The 19,431-nt window shown below is 40.7% G+C and overlaps 2 protein-coding genes across 3 annotated transcripts in view; one reads left to right on the forward strand and one right to left on the reverse strand.

Moving 5' to 3' along the window:
* The window catches only part of CDC20B (cell division cycle 20B), a 55,589-nt gene extending 48,710 nt beyond the window's left edge, over nt 1-6,879 (forward strand). For both annotated transcript variants that reach the window (XM_046670934.1, XM_046670935.1), the window contains exons 11-12: nt 431-548; nt 5,375-6,879. In XM_046670934.1, the coding sequence (XP_046526890.1) occupies nt 431-548; nt 5,375-5,475 (219 nt within the window). In that variant the 3' untranslated portion in view covers nt 5,476-6,879. The remainder of the gene's footprint in view (nt 1-430; nt 549-5,374) is intronic.
* A 2,795-nt stretch (nt 6,880-9,674) lies between these two features.
* GZMA (granzyme A) lies at nt 9,675-17,090 on the reverse strand. The gene is made up of 5 exons (XM_046672158.1): nt 17,009-17,090; nt 14,233-14,371; nt 12,635-12,776; nt 12,153-12,422; nt 9,675-9,907 (listed from the first exon to the last, which is right to left on the reverse strand). Exons 1-5 carry the CDS (start codon nt 17,070-17,072, stop codon nt 9,746-9,748), a joined length of 777 nt encoding a protein of 258 aa, XP_046528114.1. The 5' UTR covers nt 17,073-17,090; the 3' UTR covers nt 9,675-9,745.
* Between the last annotated feature and the right edge of the window lie 2,341 nt (nt 17,091-19,431).

Below are 19,431 nucleotides of genomic sequence, written 5' to 3' on the forward strand. Positions count from 1 at the left end.
ACCTAAACACGCCTCTTTATACCTGCTGAGTCCATGAGGATTTCAGTTCTTGGAAGTTTCTTTTGGTAAAACTTTCATATGTGAGTCTAAAGTTAATTTAACTTGTGTATCCTCTTTTTTTCCCCTCATTTCCCTTCTTTCTCAGCACTACTTTGACTGTGAAACTTGACAGTGGTCCGACTATGCCTGGACAATGATCATCATCCACTTAAATTCGTAGATTTATTGCACCTAAGACTATTTGTATATAGCCCTTTGTTACGTTGGGATAAACCTTCCTAGAACTGATGTAATTCCCTTAACACCCTAGCCCCAGCTGTGGACTGGAGGATGGATATGGACAGAGCATACTGCCTAGAATCAGTTTGAAATATATTTGTAATGAATCAGGAATTGCCGTAATTCTTTATTTTTTGGGTTATTATTACAGATTTGTTCCCTAATTTGGCTACCTAAGACAAAGGAGATTGCAACTGGCCAAGGTACTCCTAGGAATGATGTGACTGTGTGGGCCTGTCCTGCTCTGGCCAAGTCAGGTGGATTTTTTGGTAAGTAAATAGGTGAGTTAAATGTAGCTATAGCAATGGGAACTGTCATTTATGAGAAAAGCCCTGAATGAAAGATTTTCTTCTTTTGGTTCTTTTAAGTATATATTTCATCATAGGAAAAAGGCCTACACCCACCACACCTCAGGGGGTGTATAGATGAGTGTTTCTGAATTTCACTAAGATTATTCATCACTGTCATTCATCATTGATGTGTCTTCTTCTCCTTGCACACATGTATGGATGATGCAGTGACAATCATGAAAAGTTTTTGAACTGTGTTTTTGAACTGTGAAGTTACCATCATAACTCATCTTTCCTTGTTTTGGAGAAGAACCAGCAGTGCTAGAATGCTTGGGAGATAAGGAAATATGAAGAGGGTGAGACATTGTTCTGTGTGGGGAGGCCACTAAAGGTCATGAGGTCTGGTGAGCCTCTGCACTTTCAAGGCTAACAACTGTTCTTTCTCAGTGTAGTTCTGTAAACATTTACTGAGTATTTCTTGAGAGCAATCCCCCATTATGGGGAACAAGATGAGACCTTGTCCCCAAGGGTCTTAAATCCTCTTGGGTGCAATCTGGACTGTTAAAGAGGTTCAGGGGTTAGTAGGTATCTCCTTCCACCCAGCCCTGGGAAATAGGAAGACAGGTGTTATGGTTAATGAAGGAACAGAGCACTGGCATCCAATCTCTTGATCTCTAAGAACATATCCTATCTTCTTTCCACTGAACTTGTCTCCTGGTCAATCTGTGGAGTTTATTTATCTAACATTTATTTATCAAGTATCTACTATGTGCCAGGCACTTTTTGGGGTGTTACACAGGTGAACAAGACAGACAATATCCTTGCCTTCATGGAGCCTATACTTTTGTGGGAAGAAACAGACAAAAACCCAAATATATACAATATTAGATAGTGATAATGCTCTGACTCTCTTTGGAGATTCTGAGAATGTTATTTGGCAACAGAAAGGCTTCTTGCTTCTGTTGGTCAGTCTGGTTGGACCTCTGGTTAGCTTCAGAACGCCCTTTATATCCTTAAGCTTTTATACTATGTGACTTGGTAAGTAAAAATACAGGCAGCTCTTGACAGAGCCACTTTGATGGCCAGGCATGAGTGTTGGAGGAGCATGAGTTGATCCTTTGTGTATTTTTAATCATAAGACATGCAATTCACTGGACTTTTTCTGACTAGAAAAATATTTTAAATCAAGCCTTCAACCCAATTCTTTACAAAATTGCAATTCCAGCAGCTAGGTAGACCCTTCAGCTAGGTGAGGGAGTCTGATAGATACTCAAATCAATTTGCTGTTGCTTGGAATAAAGATTGAACTTATCAGGTACGTTTCCTTGTTTCTCTGGCCTTAACAGAGATCTTTAGTTCTTTAGTTTTAATGCCTTGTGAATTTTTTTCATTGATACCAGACAGAATTCCAAATAGTACATTTGACCTTTTCTCCTTCTCTTGAAATATTTATGGTTGGAGGAGATGCAGTTACTTTTGAGCACTTAGACACTAATTTTCATCTCTAACCCCGTGGTTTCTTCTATATGCAATATTTCCCAAAGTTGTTTAGTAGGATGTTTGTTATACAAATATATGTTATGTGGTCTGAGAAGTTTGAAAATTCCTGGTTAAATAGCAAGTTTTTCTTTCCTAAGGATGTCTCAAAGCCTTTGATAAATTATGAGTATTGTAAATCTCCAAGAGGGGGTTATAGCATTCAGTGTTTCTCAAACACATTTGGGAAATCTTTTGTTTGGGAGCATCTTGAGGTACTTTTTCCATGAATACACTTCAGGGAGCATGCCATATGGCAGGGGACTGCTAGGGTATTGAGTTCCATGTGTTTTCACTGTGAGTCAATGTTTCCATTGTGGCTCAAGGACAGCTGTCTTGACGTATACCTTAGTGACAGATCTTGATGAGGGTCTTCAAATTGGGGGTTGCGGCCCATTGGATCATGGATGTAATGAGTCAACATCTGCATTAAAAAAAATGAAATAGAATAGTATAGAATGGAAAAAATAGAGAAGTAGGTATTATTTTGTGAAACTTTTGTCATAGTTATGCAGTACGTATATGTGCCTATATATGGGGTCTCTGTGTAAAATATAGTTTTGATTGTGGGTTGTGGTCAAAAGTTTGGAAAAAAGGTATTCTAGATCATGGTCATGTCTTTACTAAGTCTCACCCTGTTAGCCACAGTCATGATTCTCTGGGGGAAAATTTCAGTTAAAGAGGCCTCGCCCACCTGACTACAGAAGAAAAACAACACATCATTGTTTCCTCACCCCCAAAGAGTTGTAATTTCTGAGCTTTGAAACAGGAATAGGTATCTTTCTAGTCTATAGGCAAGATCTGGCCTTTGACTTGGTTTCATCAGTCCATAGCACTTGCATCAATACATGGTCTCATTTATGATTGATTGTACCTGCATAAAGAAAACAAAACTTTCAATGTTTCCAGTGACAATATTGTTGGAGTCTCAGACCATAAGTCCTAAAAGATGACCTTTGAGATAAAGATGGCATTTCCCACTACCTAGTAAGTTAAGATTGTCACTGATGTGAGGAAAGTATTCCAAGAACACCTTTGCTTCCAATCCAAACACCATTTTCCTAACAAGTTCCAGAAGTAGCTGTCCATTTTTTAAGTTGAGGTATTTTTCAAAGCCTGCATTGGAAAAGATTTGGGATTTTTTTCCTCTGCTATTCCTTTCTCCATTTTGTCTTCTTCCTTCTTTTTCATCTTAACACATCATAATAAAGAATGACAGCATGTTTATCACCTGTTATATTTATTGAATAGATTTTCCTTCAGTTTAATTTAAAAGCATTAGTGTAATGTTTTATATTTATCCTAACTAAATTAAGTTGCTTTTCATTTATATTGCCTTAATTTTTAAAAAAAATAATGGACAGTGGCCTCTTATAGAAAAAGAGATTCTTCTTTGCTGTGGGATTAGAGTGTGGTCTAAATGGTTAGAGCATTGAATTTGATTCTACTTCTGGCTCTGCCACTTATTAGCGATGTGATCTTGGGCAAGGCATTTGATATTCTTAAATTTTCTCTTCACCTTTAAAATAAGGGGGCTGCAATGTATCAATGTATGCAACGTAAACTTTTTAAGGTGCTGACACACCCAGGGTCCCTTGGGGATGCTTCTCTATATGTGTGTGTGTGTGCGTGTGCGCATGAGTGAGAGCATTGGGAGTGATGTGTGTAGATGGAAAAAGCCCCAAGTGTTGAAGATACTTCTCCTTTGGGAGTGGAATAGGGTATATGCAGTACTTGCTTCTGAGAATCCTGTGTCAGAGCACAAGATTATTTCTGCAATTCTAGCTCTCAGTTGAGTTGTAAGCAGTACTGGTCCTAGGAGGAGGTGACCACCCACGTAGTTTGATTTTAGTTGTGCCCTCCAATACCTACCCATTCAAAAACTTATCCAATCTCCCTCCTTCCCTCCATTCTCCCAGCCCAAGTCTCTTTTCATGGAGTCCACTTCCCCTACTCTGGCCTGAAGTTTTGATTGTTAAAGTCACTGTTGGGTTAGGATAGGTTTTGCAAAGTATTTTCCAAGGAACACTAGTCGCTGAGAGGCTCAAGTCAAAAGGACTCTGGCCACATAAGTTTCAGAAATGCTGCCTGTTATAGCCCCTTCTCCCAAATATTTGTAATGCATATAGCAGTGTTGAAATAAGGAATCCTGTTTAATTTTCTTAGCCTGGAGCTCCCAAATTAATATGAATATTACGCACTCTTTTCATTTTTAATACCTATTAACCTCATATAGAACTGTTTTCCACAGAATGTTCTTTGAGAAATGACCAAACATTTTTCGGTTTGATCATTATTCAGTTAGATAACAGAAAGAGGGTATTGTCTCTAGAATTCCATAAGTAAGACTCATGTGTGCTGTGTGGGAGAGCTTTTTGGGTCCTTTTCCAATAAGTTGCATCAGTTTATCGATTAGTTTCTTGAAACCTAGGTCCCAAGGGGTTGACTTTGGGGGAGGATAGGAAGAAGGATGGGGTGGGTGGCAGGAGCACAGCAATGGCAATTCCTGGGTGTTGGTGAATTCGAGAACATAGAACTAATGATGATGTGGGGTATGAGGGGTGTGGTGGGCTAAAAAATGGTCCCCCGAAAGATATCCACGTCAAATTCCTGGAACTTGTGAATATGACCTTATTTGGAAAAAGGGTCTTTGCAGATGTAATTATGTTAAAGATCTTGAGATAAAATCATCCTGGATTATCTAGCTGGGCCCAAAATCCAATGACAAGTGTCCTTATAAGAGACACACAGAGGAGAGCAGACGCACAGAAGAGGAGGTAATGTGACCGTGGAAGCAGAGACTGGAGTAATGTGGCCACAAATCTAGGACTTCCAACAGCTGCCAGAAGCTGGAAGAGGCAAGGAACAGAATCTCCCCTAGAGCTTCCGGAGGGAGCTAGCCCTGCCAAATCCTTGATTTTGGACTTCTGGTCTCTGGAACTGTGAGAAAATAAATTTCAGTTGTTTCAAGCCGGGTAGTTTGTGGTAATTTGTTATGGCCATCTTAGAGACTAATACAAAGGGGAAGAGCCCTGAAGAGGAAACCCTGAAGCAAAACCTCAGCCACATTAGGATGTTGCCCAGAGTCAGCCCTGACTGGTGTTTACCACAGCAAAGGCGCAGTAGGAGTGCCAGCTCTGAAGGTGGCAGGTTTCGAAGAAGCCCTTTATCCTGGGATGGGATTTGTGGCCCCACCTTAGGTTGCTCCCTAGTCCTCATCAATAGCACCTGTATTGTGGAACATGAGCTGTGTTTCCTTCTTCCCACAGGCCACAGAGGCAGAGTACTGCACTTGGCGTTGAGTCCGGACCAGACCCGAGTGTTTTCTGCTGCAGCTGATGGCACAGCCTGTGTGTGGAATTGCTGCTAGCCACTCTGCCCCTCTGAGCTTCAGTTTCCTCGTTTCTAAGTGAGAATGATATTGGCCTTGCCTTCTCCTTGGAGTTGTTGTCAGGACCAAACAAGATGAAACGTTTTTCCTGATGTGAATTTCTGTCCTCCTGACCTTCTTTCTCTGGTTACTTTATTTGCTCTGCTTCCTCCCATTGTGTTTCCCAGACATTGTCTTTGACCTTCCATTCTTCTCTCTCTACTTTCCTCCTTCTCCTCCTTTTTATTATTCTTCTCTCTCTATCCCTTCCTTGTTAGAGATGCATTTTCACTGCTATAGTCAGAATAGTATGTATAGCATAGATTTCTAAATACCTCTTTCCCACTTGACTTTTCTCCCAAGCTCCTGCCATCTATTTTGGTCTGCCTCTGGATATTTCCTGTTTGAGATCCTTTCCCTCTCTTTAGCTCAAACTCAATGCCTTAAAGACACAACTTGTTCACTTGAAAAATGTTGATTAAAATCCTATAATTTGCTAGGCAGTGTGTTAAGCATCCATATTGTTTCCTTTCAAAATGAGCTCCTCTTTAGGACTCTCTTTTCCCTCTTCATGGTCTCATCCTTATCCTGGTCAAGGATATCCTCCCCTGTCAGGGAATCTCCTGATTATTCTGTTCCATGCTTTCTCAGTTTATCCCTGTTCTCTTTTCTTTTGTTCACACCAGTCATGTCTTGAGTACCTGATGCCTAGTCTGTTATAATTGTCTTCTACCTGGTTTTCCTGCCTTCAGTCTTCATGGATCTCACACTACTGCTGGGTCAAATTTCTAAAAGCACTGTGCTGATCCTGTCAGTCCCCTGCTCATAAACTCTCAATGACTCTCTATTTCCTAAACCCCTTGGCCTCAACCCTGGAGTCCTGAGCCCAGAACCTGAAGTTGGGGGACTGTTCTTGCCTTGGCTTTGCCATAAACTGACTAAGTGACCTTGAATGTGTCACAACATTTGCAAGAATAGGAATTAGGATTTGATAACTGCTAAGCTTTCTTCAAGCTTTTCAGTCCACTGTTCTGTCTTTTTAAGATTAATTCCCACTCATGTCCTACATTTGCCCTGGGCTAAGCCTTGTGATTTCCTGCCTTGGTGCCTTTGTTGAAGTTTTTCTTCTCGTCTGGAATTCATGCTCCTCTCTGCCTTTCCTTTGCTTAGCTGCATAGGTCCTAATGTCTCCAGGAAGTGTTTTGAAATGCTGTTACCTGGGTTTGAACTCTTGGCATCAGTTGATATCACCTATTTGGTATTAATATACTATTCTAGTTGTTTTTTAAATGTTTTATTACTGTGTGAATCTTTGGTTATTTTAGTTTTCATGTGTTTATTTCTCCCCTGGACAATTAAATTGAGGAGTTGAGGGAGCTTATAATAGACTTTTTTTTTTTGAGGAAGATTAGCCCTGAGCTAACTACTGCCAATCTTCCTCTTTTTGCTGAGGAAGACTGGCCCTGAGCTAACATCTGTGCCCATCTTCCTCTACTTTCTATGTGGGACGCCTACCACAGCATGGCATGCCAAGCAGTGCCATGTCCACACCCAGGACCTGAACTGGTGAACCCCGGGCCACGGAGAAGTGGAACGTGCGAACTTAACCACTGCGCCACCGGACCGGCCCCCTATAATAGACTTTTTAGTGCCCCTTGGAATGTTTTGCATATGTCAGATAACAATATTGATTGATTTGTTTTCTTTGTCATAAAATGTTTTTTACCAATACATACATACTCCCCTAACCCCCATTGCCCCACCAAAAACCACCCCTCATAAAATAAAACAAAAGCTTTAATAATCGAAAAGTGGAATGGTATATACAAGGGGAGTTAGGACTCTCCTGTCAAATTAGTGTTAACTTGCCAATATATTCTTTTATTTTTTCTGTTTTTTAACTCAGAAAATCTGCTTGGTAGTGCTAGTAATTCTTGCCTTAGAAAATTTTTAGGTCACCGAAAGCTGCAAATATTATACTTTTCTGCAGTACACATTCTTTGTCTTTAAGCTAATGGTTTAATTTCATCTTCTTCTTAATTAGCTATAAACTATAAGAAAATAGTTAGCAGGGAAATGAACAAAATGATCAGACCATTTCCAGTGTTCCCCATCATTCTGTTCTGGGTACTTCTGTCTTAACAGTCTTATGACACTATGTCATTACTAAAGATCACTTCTCTCAGTTAATACTGGTGTGTGACAACAGGCTCACATTTAAGAAAGATAGCAATGTATCTTTTACCTGCTGTTCATTTTGGTGGGAAGTCTGGGATATGGTTTTAGTAAAGAAAAAAAGTGAACTTATAGATAACACATAAAACAGAAGCCTTTGTACAACTGATTTTTTAGTTTTGTAATTTAAAATTTTTATTGAGTGATAATTCACATACAGGAAAGTACATAAGTCTTAAGTGTATAGCTTGATGAGTTTTAATTTATGAATAGATAACTGTGTGTAACCACTATCCAGATCAAAATATGAACTTTTCTGGTACCCTAAAAGACTCCCAGTCAACACCCCTCTATTATTCTGACCTCTATCACCATGGAGTAGTTTCACCTTATGTCAACATTCAGATAAATGGAATCATACAGTATATGCTCTTGTTTGTCTGGCTTTTTTCACTAAGCATTAAGTGCGTAAGATTAGATTATGTTGTTGCATGTAACTGTAGTTTGTTCTTTTTCATTGTTTGTCCATTTTATTGTGGATAGATATTTGAGTTATTTTCAATTTTGACTTTAAAGAATAAAGCTCCTATGCACATTCTCAACCACATCTTTGGTGGAAACAAGCACTCATTTCTGTTTGGTATATAGCCAGGAGTGGAACTGTTAGGCCGTAGGGTGTGTGTACATTCAGTTTTAATAGACACTGCCAGTTTTCCTAAGAAGTTGTACTAGTTGTACCACTTCCACCAGCAGTGAACAAGGTTTCCATACCACTACTTCATAAGTGGACTTCAAAACTTGTAACAAATGTTGCCAGTAGGGAATATTACATCCTCTTATTGCTGTTAAAATCCTAACTAGGAATTAGGGATTATAGTGGGTATGTAGAATATCATCCTAATGACTTTTTTAGAGCTTCTCTTTTAGATATTAGCACCAGGCCTTACTTTCTAGTATAGAGGTTCTCATCTCTAGCTGCATGTTAGAATCATTGCACTGCTTATGTAAAGAATGCTATGTCCTGGGTCCCACTGAATACCAATTAAATAAAAATTTCTAGAGGTGGGGCCAGGGCCTGGTAATTTTAAAGAGTCTGGTGAGCCGTAGTCGAAATCCAGTATGCTAGTCTTTTGGTCAGTCTTTAAGCTCTGCTTCTTCCTTTGTTTTAAGATACTGTCTCAGTGTTGTACGTTCTTGGTTTGGATATACATTGTGTGTGTGGTAGACACACACACACACTCACACACACAATTTATACTCCTAAAGGAACTGATGGGAATCAGAGGAATCTGTTCGCATAATCACATCTTGAAGTGGCTACTGGGCTGATGACTATCCATTAAGTTCAATATGCTGAATAAACATCAGGGGGCTTTTTCCAAAGGAAACTTTCTGGCCACAATTCAACACTCACTCCCTACTATGGCAGCGACCATGTTGATTGGACCTACACAGGGTCAGAGACAAGGAGAACCAAGAAATCACCTAGATAATCCAAGGCTTAAATGCAAACTACTGAGAAAGGAGGCTGACTTTCTGTTACATAATTTTCTGAGCTGGCCAAATGCTCCATTTATATCCCCTAGAATTTTAATTTCTATTTCTCATCTGCCTTTGGAAAATACTCTAAGGCATTTCCTGTTTCTATTTCTCCCATAGACTCAGGTTCTTGCATGTGAATCTGAATAGCAGATGTTGATGTGGAACAATGGCCTTTGAAGGGTGAACTTGTTTCCTTTTAACCCAAATGCTCCAGACTGGCTGTTTTTGTTTCCTGCAGAATTGCTGAGGTCTTCACTGTATTTGTTACTAGACGGACTGACCTTAGTGTCACTCCTGCTGGGTCCCAATGAGAGAGTGAAGTGAATAATTCAAGCAAAATTAGCATGTCACTTGACACGTGGATGACATTGGTGACAATGGTCCCCTAATCTCCCCCTTGCATCATCCATGAGGTCACTATTTTACTCTGCGTCACTTTGCTGGTGGAGATCTACCCACTAAAGTTATAGGAGAGAAACGAGAACAGTCACACAAACTGATTTTATTTATGATAAGATTAAGAAGTGACAGCAGTAAAGTGAAATACAGTTATCTAAACTGCCCCCTGCATAGTCTTAATTATCCAGTTGAGGTGTTTTTTTGAGAGAAGACTATAGATGCCAGGTCCTCGAGGGTCTCCACATTTCCCTGGAAGGCCAAAGGCAGTGACACCTCTGAAAGTACCCTCACATATCAGCGGGCTTCCAGAATCTCCCTGGAGGAAAACAAGAGGGGTGATGGGGATGAGCATCAAACACAGCGGCTAGTGGAACAAAGAAATTTCATTTAATGTGGAGTTGAGATAAACCTTGACTTAATTGAAAATTAGTGCTTAAAAAAATAAAATATTTGAGAATATTTTAATGTTTTTACATTGGCTTACTCAATTTATTTATAAACCTGTGAAAATTGAAATGAAACTTGTATTACTGATTATGTTACCCACTATTTTGAGACTGTTTCTCTGCTTTAAAAACTAAACCCTCCTGTTTGTCATTTTTTCAAAATGCTTAATAACTCAAGGGATAAAATAATCGATGGAGATGAGACACTGAGGCTAAGAGTAAAAACCATGTTTTCTAGTTTTTCCAGTGGATAATTGTCTTCCCAATGAAACAAAACCAGAGCAACCTTTCCCTTCATCCTCTCAAATAGACAGAAACTGCTCCCCCAAGTCTTCTTTGAGCATCCGATGCTAGATGGAAGCTCCCGGAAATCAGTGATTACACTTCGGAGCTAACTGATTCCATAGCAGAGAGCTTCAGTTACCTGTAAGTTGTTGCTTTAGTCTTTCTGACTGTGTCACCCAGTGTGTGATCTTGTAATCTCTCATGGAACTCTAGAATCAGCATATGTTAAGGTGTTGGAGGTCTAGAGTCTGGATTGGCCATTTCACTGCTACGGCTTTAGGGAAGACTGGCAATGCCAGATGGAGGGCCACTGAGGCATGTACACAGAGCTCTGCAAATGCAAGGCTCTGAGGGTCCAACTCCATCCCAGCAATGGGAAGGCACCAATGATTTTCCCTTTCCAGGCAAAAATTAGCCTTATGAGTATATGAAGTAAAGACCCATGTGAGAAGCTGGGGTCCTCCTGGATGAGTATATTTCTCCTGCCTAATAGAGTGCCTGAAAATTTCAGAATTAGTCCTTTAGATTTAACTCATCAAGGGCCAATTCCAGGCAGTCTTGGGCATTGAGAGAACGGAAACGAATTGGTAAGCTTTGATGATAGAGGGGGCTGGTGGGAGGGGGACAGCCATCTTGGGATGCTGTCGTGGCCTCAGGATGTTGCATGTGGGTTTCAAAAGCATACAGGTTCTGGGTTCCTGAATGCCAGGACTCGGGGATGAGAGGAGAGGAGGGGTGAGGGAGAGCAAAGAAGAGAAAGTGGAAGGGTGCTGAAGACAAACGCCATCTTTTCCTGGGATTTGCCTAGCCTTAGTCCTGAAGGCATTCCATTGTGCTGGTCCATTCAGATTACGCTGATGTTAGACAAGCACCTGGAAAGGGCAGAGACCTCTGGATCTCTCAGTGTCTGATTACTCCCAAACCATGTACACTGCGCACTCCTTCTCTTCAGATAAGGCTCTATAGAGTCTTTTGGAAAGGTGAGAAATGACAAGCCAGTACGCAGAGCTTAAACATTTATAACATGTTCCTTCTATTTCTATTGTTAAGCAGGGTCCTGTCACATCCCTTCTCCAGGAACTCTGGTATGGAGGCTTACACATTCTCTGGTATGAGTTATGCTTGGAAGTTATTCTTGGGGATTGAGTTTGGCTCTAGGAAGCCATGGGGGTCTAGCCTAAGATCCTCAGTCAGGCTTGGGAATTATAGGAGTTTCAGACTTGCCCAGTTAACTGGTGGGGGAATTTTTGGGAGGTGCTGTGATGGGCAAAAGGGTACTGACGGCTCTGGAGGAAACTTGACTTTGGCTCTCCTGAGTGTTACGCATTTTAAAATTTAGATCTACATGTGTCAATATGAAACATGAGAAAAAAACCATTGATTCTTAGTGGTTTTTGATATAAAACAAGAAGATGTGGTAGGTCATCTCATGCAGTAGCAATGAACTTGTTTTTTTTTTTTTTGAAGATTGACCCTGGGCTAACATCTGTGCTCATCTTCCTCTACTTTACATGTGGGATGCCAGCCACAGCATGGCTTGATAAGTGGTGGAAAGGTCCACGCCTGGGATCTGAACTGGCGAGCCCAGGCAGCTCAAGCGAAGCCGGTGAACTTAACTGCTACACCATGAGGCTGTCCCCTGAACTTATTTTTGATGAACAACTCACTTGAGATGAGAACATTAATTTATTTGACTGGGATTTATCAAGCTTTTTCCAAAAAGCACTAGGACTCTGTAGAAGCCAATGCCATGATAAGACTAAGCGTGATGTTTTCTATATCTGCCTGACTTAATCCAATAGCTAAACTGTGGGATCTCATTTTACTTACATTGCACGAGTCTTTTCCACCTCGGAGGTTTCCGGCACAAATCATATTCAGTCCAATCACAGGTTTAAAATTGTAGTGCTTTGGATCATTGCAGACTTTTCTATCTATGACGGTGACATTGACTTCTCTCAAGATATCAGATGCAGGTGACCTATTGGAATACTTCCCCCACCCTGCAACTCGACACACTGTTCCTGGTTTCACGTCATCCCCCTTTCTAGGGAGATGAAGGATAGCCACATTTTTATTAATTGTTGCTTTTTTGTTCAGCTGTTGGAAAACAAGCATAAAGAGTTTACGGAATGAAATAATTAAAATATTCACGTTTTTACTTAAATTCTAGCCCAACTCCCAAGAACCCCCTTATGTAACTATAGTCTGTAGCTACAGGGGCATTAAGGAAAGGTTTCCATGTAGGTGGCCAGGTTGTAGGAGGTTCTATGACTTTTAAGTCAGTCAAAAGTACAGTCAAAGGGACATACCTGTAGAAGTTTAAGATCACTCTCATGTGTTTCTGGGTCATAGCATGGAGAGATAAACTCTTTCTTAACGAACATGATCTGTTTTTCTGGCTCTTTCTTGGTTTTTGAGTGAGCCCCAAGAATGACTTCGGACTTTCTGTTCCTGAAAACAGACACAACGCTATTAACTGGGTTTACTCTTTAAATCAGGAGCTGAGCATACGAGGCACTGATCAGCTTCATTGTCCCATTTGTCAATATGGTTGCGATGGAAATACCTGTTTGTGGCTCAGAAGGGAGAAAAAGGTATACTTTAAAGAATAAAAAGCAATATGTTTATGAATTTATTATCATCATTATCATTACCAGCTTATTTATAACAAATTGAACTAGGTTCGTTGGAAACAAGTAATAGGAGAATTCCATGGCAGCTAGGCCAAGTCTTGAGATCTCTCTTGGGGTTTTAGTGCAGCACCCACCTGACCCTCCTTAAGCATTGATAGAGAATCAGGCTTACTAGAAAAAAAGGTCTCAGTAGTCTAGAAACAGAAGCAAAAGTCACTGGATAGTTGTAGAGTAATGCACTGAGGGGATCTTGGTAAGAAAAAACAAACATCTTAAATGGGAAACCTTTCAGAAATAGATTACCTAGTGGAGGACCCTATTTGAATGACATTGAGTGTGTGTATCTTGGGGAGAAGGTGGTCTAAAGGTGGGGCCCAGGATGTTTTTCTTTTCTTACTCTATGATAAGGTTCATTGTGGTTAATAAAACCAAAATACTCTCTGATGTAATAATTATTAAGGCTATTATCATTCACAACCTAGCATAAACCACCACCCAGATATTCGCACTGCTGTTTTTCCATTACACCAGCCGATATTAATCTCACTTAATACCTTAGAACAGTGCTTTCAGTGTGCGTACTTTGATGATGAAATGTTCTATAAATCTGTGCTGTCCAATATGGTAGCCATTAGCCACGGTGGCTACTGAGGACTTGAAATGTGGCTTGTGCGACCAAAGAACTAAATTTGTAATTTAATTTAATTTAAATTTATATAGGCTCGTATAAATTTACATAGCCAATATGATAGTGGCCATGATATTGGACAGCTGAAGTTCAGAGGCTTGATTTAGGGAGTGGAGAAAAAACCAGGCCTGGAAGAAGTTTGAAGGTGGTGATTGACAGGGGTTGAGATGGCTGAAGGTGTCAGAGAAATTCACTAAGGGAAACAGGAAAACATTTCTCTACTGGACAGTTGCGCTCAGGGCCCTGAGGGGACACAAAGTTTTACCCTCCCACACTGTGGCTAATTCTACCCACTCATGAAATTAAGACCAGAAGCCAAGCCTTGCAGCACCCTGACCCATCGGCTCCAGAGGAGACCTACAGAAAGAACTTGGGGATGCTGCTTCCCCATTGGTCTGATTCTTTGGGGTCAAATCTGGACTTAACTCTCTGTTGGGGTAAAGAAAATAAGTTTCTAGAAACTTAGGTACGTAATGTGAAGCAGTACGTGAGCCTCCATGGCTTTAGTGGGATTTACTCTTTTTATTAATATTCACCTAAATTGGATTATCTCCACAAACATTCTTTTTAAAACCCAAGCACTTACATGACACAGTGAGCTGCAGTCAATACCCAGTTGTCTGCAATCAAAGCCCCAGCACAGATTTTGTCTCCGTTAAGTAGCACCATGTAGGGTCTTGAATGAGGAGTCACTTCATTTCCTCCAATAATTTTTTCACAGAAATCTGTTAAAAAGAAAAAGGCAAATCACATCAGTGTCCACCCCACAGAGCTCTCTCTAGAACCATATTTCGAAGACCAGACATGCTTTTCCTGCTTGGAGAGGAAGTGTGGATGAGAGCATCTTCCCTGCCACCCCTACTCTCCATATAGATGTTCAGATATCTGAATATAAATCCCATTTCTAGTGGACTCTCTGAGAGGGTCCTGTTCGTTCACCCACAGAAGCCATGCCATTGGCAGTTCTGGGGATTAACAGGCTGGTGATCTGTCGCAACCACTGACCTTGAGCCTTGGGCTTACAAAGGGCAGACAACTGTGCGTTGGTCTATACCAGTAACAGTTGCTATAGGAGATGCTAGTGATGATGACAACCTTGAGTGCCCTCCCACTCCTCCCCCTTTCAGGCTGAGTATTAATCTGGGGAAGCAGAGTGGCTTTTAGAACCCTGAGAACTGCTCTTTCCACCTCAAGCCCTTGCAAAAACCAAGTAGCTTACAAATTGATATGAACACCTTTTAGCTGTGACCCTACCAATGAGTTCTTTGGTCATTGTGAGACTTCTGTTTGTTGAAATTTGTACTCTCCTCATTTGTAAGTTGAGAGAATAATATCTATTGCCCCTGAGGCTTCTCTTTAATCTCCAGACTGAACCACATGGTTTAATCTAAGCCCTTTTCCGATGAGGTAGGGGGAGGGAGGAGAAAAGATGCTATAAGGAGAGAACTCTGCCTTACTCAAATTTCCTTGATGCTAGACCAGGAGTTTGGATTCCTTATTAGGAACGAGACCCAAACACCAGGCAAACCATCCACATTGGTTGAGAGGATCTTTTGCCTTTGTGATGTACTCTCAGCTCTCCCCCTTCCTACACTGGATGTTCTTGGATTCTCCTAAAGTGTTTCTCCTGACCATCGGTTGAGACTTGCGGTTCCTTAAATAGGGCACAGGGCCTGTTACTCCATTATTAAAACTAACTCATTGCCAAATTCACTGTAAAGTGTAAATGATGAGAGTGAGGGAAGGGGAAGAGAGTGACCATGAGGGCTCTAATCTCCAGAAGGGAGTTGGGAAGGGGAAATTCTAGGCTCTAGAAGTAAAAGGAGAAGGAACTAGAGAAACCAAAAGAACTTCACACACTTCTCAACTTTTCCTGGAGTGTATATGTATAGATGGATTCCAAAGGTGCATTTTTGGACTTTCTGGGCTGTAGAAATGGTAAACTCCATAGAATACTCCCTTTTGCAGAGTCCTGTGTTTGGTGAGCACTTTTACCACCTTGGAAAAAAGCCCACATCTCCTGCAACCAACCGCTCCTAGAAGGGTCAGGGGTAGGGTTTAGAGCAGGTGAGAAGCTTTTAGAAACTAGCAATTCTTAGTCCCCACCGAGAATCAAAATAAATTAGCATCTCTGGGGCAGGGGCAGGGATGTCAGTATGGTTTAAAAGCCCTCCAGAGTATTCTAATGAGTAGGAGAGGTTGAGACCACTGGTCCAGAGCATCAAGACTTGCTTTCAGTGTCTGTTCCATTTATGGGCCCACATAGCTCTCTCTCACCACAGGAAACAAAGAAGAGCAGAGCAAGTTGCTTTTGTTGTTTCCTTTGAAGGAAAAATATAATTGGATTTTTAATCTGCCCTGTTTTCACTGTCGTGGAGGATTTAACATGCCTGAACATAGTCATATACTTATAGTATACTATGCTTATACTATGCCCATCTTTTAGTCCTAAATGTCCTATAACCTTGTTATTTTTAAAATTTCTCTCATTTTTTGTGCAAGATAAACCAGAGAACTTCCTCGGGAATTTCTGGTAAGACAGGTTGTTGCATCAGCCCATGCCCACCACTCCCACCTCCAAAATCTGACAGGCCCTGGGGACAATGCTTTGCTTTGCTGCTCCACACTTGTCAGCGCAGTTCAGCCTAGCCCCAGAGTAGTCCTCACTTCCTAAGAGGTTTTTAATGAAAATCTGGAGCTATCCAGGGGCTATTACCCTTCTTGTGATAATGCCATGGGTTTTATAGCATTTCAAACTGACGCATGTGCAGCTCGCACAAAATTAGGCTTGTTGGTTACTACTTAGTACACCAGAGAATTAGCTCAATACAGAATACTACAGCACTTCCAGAGAGTCGATGTGGGGACATTCCCAATGTCCTAATCTATTAAGACTAGCCTAGAGAAATAACGTTAAAGATTCAAATCATTCCTGATTTGTTTTGCGCGTCTAGGTCAGGTTTGTTTTAATTGCCTTTAAAACAATCTGTGCATCTTCTGCAGCAAGAAAGGCTGAGGCAACACTATTCCTTTCCTGAAAAGTCGTATTTATTTTCCTAACTCAAGAGCTGTTTGTTTATTTGCTTGTTTTTACCTTCTCCTTTTTGGCAATTTTCAAGCTACAAATTGACAGCAATAAGTACTGGTGGTTCTATATCTTTTGTGAAGAAGTTGTAAAGAAGAAAGAAGGATGTTTTTCCTCCTAAAATAAAGACATATTTAGAATCCAAGAAAGAATGTTAAGGCTTGGGGGAAAAAAAAATCTCCTCTTAGTACTCTTAGCTAATATTATCAAAAGTTCAATGAAAGTCTGCTCGGTTTTGATTCATGATTATAAGGGAAATGACAAGAATCAGTCTTACCTTCTGGAATTAGCAGGAGAAAAATGACAGTTGAGAGAGAGGATGCCAGAAACGAGTTCCTCATTGTGGCTGGTGTCCCCACATCAATCAGCACGAAATCTGTGTTCAGTTCGTGACTGACTCTGTCTATATACTGAGAGGACAAAGGATGTGGTTTCCTGTCTTCTTTTTCTTTCTTTCCCATTTCAAATTCGAGCATTCGGAAATGAAACGTAAGTGAGATCACTTGTAAATCACTCTTACCTGTGGGGATGCTGTTCTTGGCTAGGACTGCAGAGGGAGAGGACAATAATTCTACACGGTGGGTGGGGGCATGGGGGTGTTTTTACCCTCAGGACTTAGTACACCAGAAGAGACTCTAAAATGTCTCAGTGGAGATTTCTAGGATTCTAGTTTTCGTCATCAGCAATACTGTTTTCCATATCCATGAATGGAAGCTCTGTTAAGACTTAAATTAGGACTTCAAAAAATGTCAAAAATTGGTCACGAACCAAATTTCTTTCTAGTTATCTCTTTGGGTTGTATAAGGATCAAAAGGCCAAGGGCAAGTGGAGATGCAGTTGGGAGCCTTGTTTATTTGTCATCTCCTGCCTGGATTTTCCTTCCCTATTTTTTTGGAGGATAATTTATTATGCTCCTTTCTGGAGTCTGTGGCAGGTGTGGGGACAAAGGCTGGTGGGGGTGAGGGGTGTTGGCTCTTTCTAGCCTCTGATTGTGCTGCCTCTGATTGTTGGATTTTACAACTTTAGATAACAGGAAAGTATCTCTGAGTTTTGCTTTCTTTGTCCCTCCCTCCTCCCTTCCTCCCTCTCTCCTTCCTTCCTCCTTTCCCTCCTTCTTTCCTTCTCATCTTCCTTTCTCCCTCCTTCCGTCCTTCCTCCCTTCCCTCCTTCTTTCCTTCCTTTCTCCCTTCCCTCCTTCTTTCCTTCTTTCTCATCTTCCTTCCCTCTTTTCTTCTTTCCTTCCTTCCTTTCTTCCTCCTCTCCTTGCTTCTCATCTTCCTTCCCTCCTTCCATCCTCCCTTCCCTCTTTCTTTACCCCCTTCCCTCCTTCCTTCCTTCCCTCCTCCCTTCCTTCCTTCTCATCTTCCTTCCCTCCTTCCTTCCCTCTTTGCTTCCTTCTTTCCCCCTTTCCTTCCTTCCCTCCTTTCTTCCTTCTTCCCTACCTTTCTCCCTCCCTCCTTTTTTTCTTCATCTCTCCCTCCCTTCCTTTCTTCCTTCTTTCTGGATTTAGCTAAAGAAGAAAAATGGGAGTCAGACACAGCTATTTTGTTCCAATATTGGGGAACATCTCTCTCTAAGATAGATCAACCTCAGTCCCTGATGGAACAGTATTCAGTATTCTATTAGAAATGTCTTTGGCCCTTGTTCTGAGCTGAGGATATGGTCTTTATCATAATACATCTGGTCAAATGTTCTGTCAGGATGTTTGGTGTTAAACCAACCATCCCCAGAGTTGACACTCTGATGACTTCAGACCCAGTGGTTACTTTTTCAGAAATCACATGATCTTAGAGAAGGGAGCCCCACTGAGACCCCTGTGTTTCCATTTCTTAGATATTACTAGTGCATCAAAGGTTAGTCATTTTCAGTAATTGAATAAATTACTGAAATAAATAATAAAACTGAAATAAAAAATAAATAAAACTGGCTTCTGGTTTTAGTGAGTAATTTTAGTGCAGACTTAAAAAAATCAAATATTGATTGACTACACCTACTGAAAATTCCTTAAAGGAAATATTGACAATTCTGTTTCTCTTTATGTGAATGTGGTTGCTATACTCTATTCATGTTGACTTTTAACAGCTTAATGAGATAGAATTATACACCATAAAGTTCACTCATTTAGAATGTAGAATCCAATGGTTTTTAGTGTATTTACTGAGTTGCGCCACCATTACCATAACTAATTCTAGAACATTTTCATCATCCCCCAAAGAAGTCTCGCACCAATTAGCAGTCACTCCCCATTACCCTCCTTCCCCCACTCCCCCGCCCTACTCAGCCACTAATCTGCTTTTTGTTTCCATAGATTTGCCTCTTCTGGACATTTCATATAAATGGAATTATGTAATATGTGGTCTTTTGTGACTGACTTCTTTCACCTAGCATGGTGCTTTTGAGGTTCTTCAATCTTGTAGCATCTATCAGTATTTTATTCCTTTTTATCGCCAAATTATATTCCATCATATCAGTATACCACGTTTTATGTATCCATTCATCGGTTGATGGACATTTGTGTTGTTTCTACCTTTTGCCTATTATGAATAATGCTGCTATGAACATTTATGTACAAATTTTTGTATGGACATATGTTTTCGTTTATCTTGGGAATATACCTAGGAGTGGGACCACTGGGTCATATGTAATTCTATGTCTAACATTTTAAAGAACTTCTAAACTGTCTTCCAAAGTGGCGACACT

The sequence above is a fragment of the Equus quagga genome, chromosome 9 (assembly GCF_021613505.1).
Source record: "Equus quagga isolate Etosha38 chromosome 9, UCLA_HA_Equagga_1.0, whole genome shotgun sequence".
In the NCBI taxonomy this organism is placed as follows: Eukaryota; Metazoa; Chordata; class Mammalia; order Perissodactyla; family Equidae; genus Equus; species Equus quagga.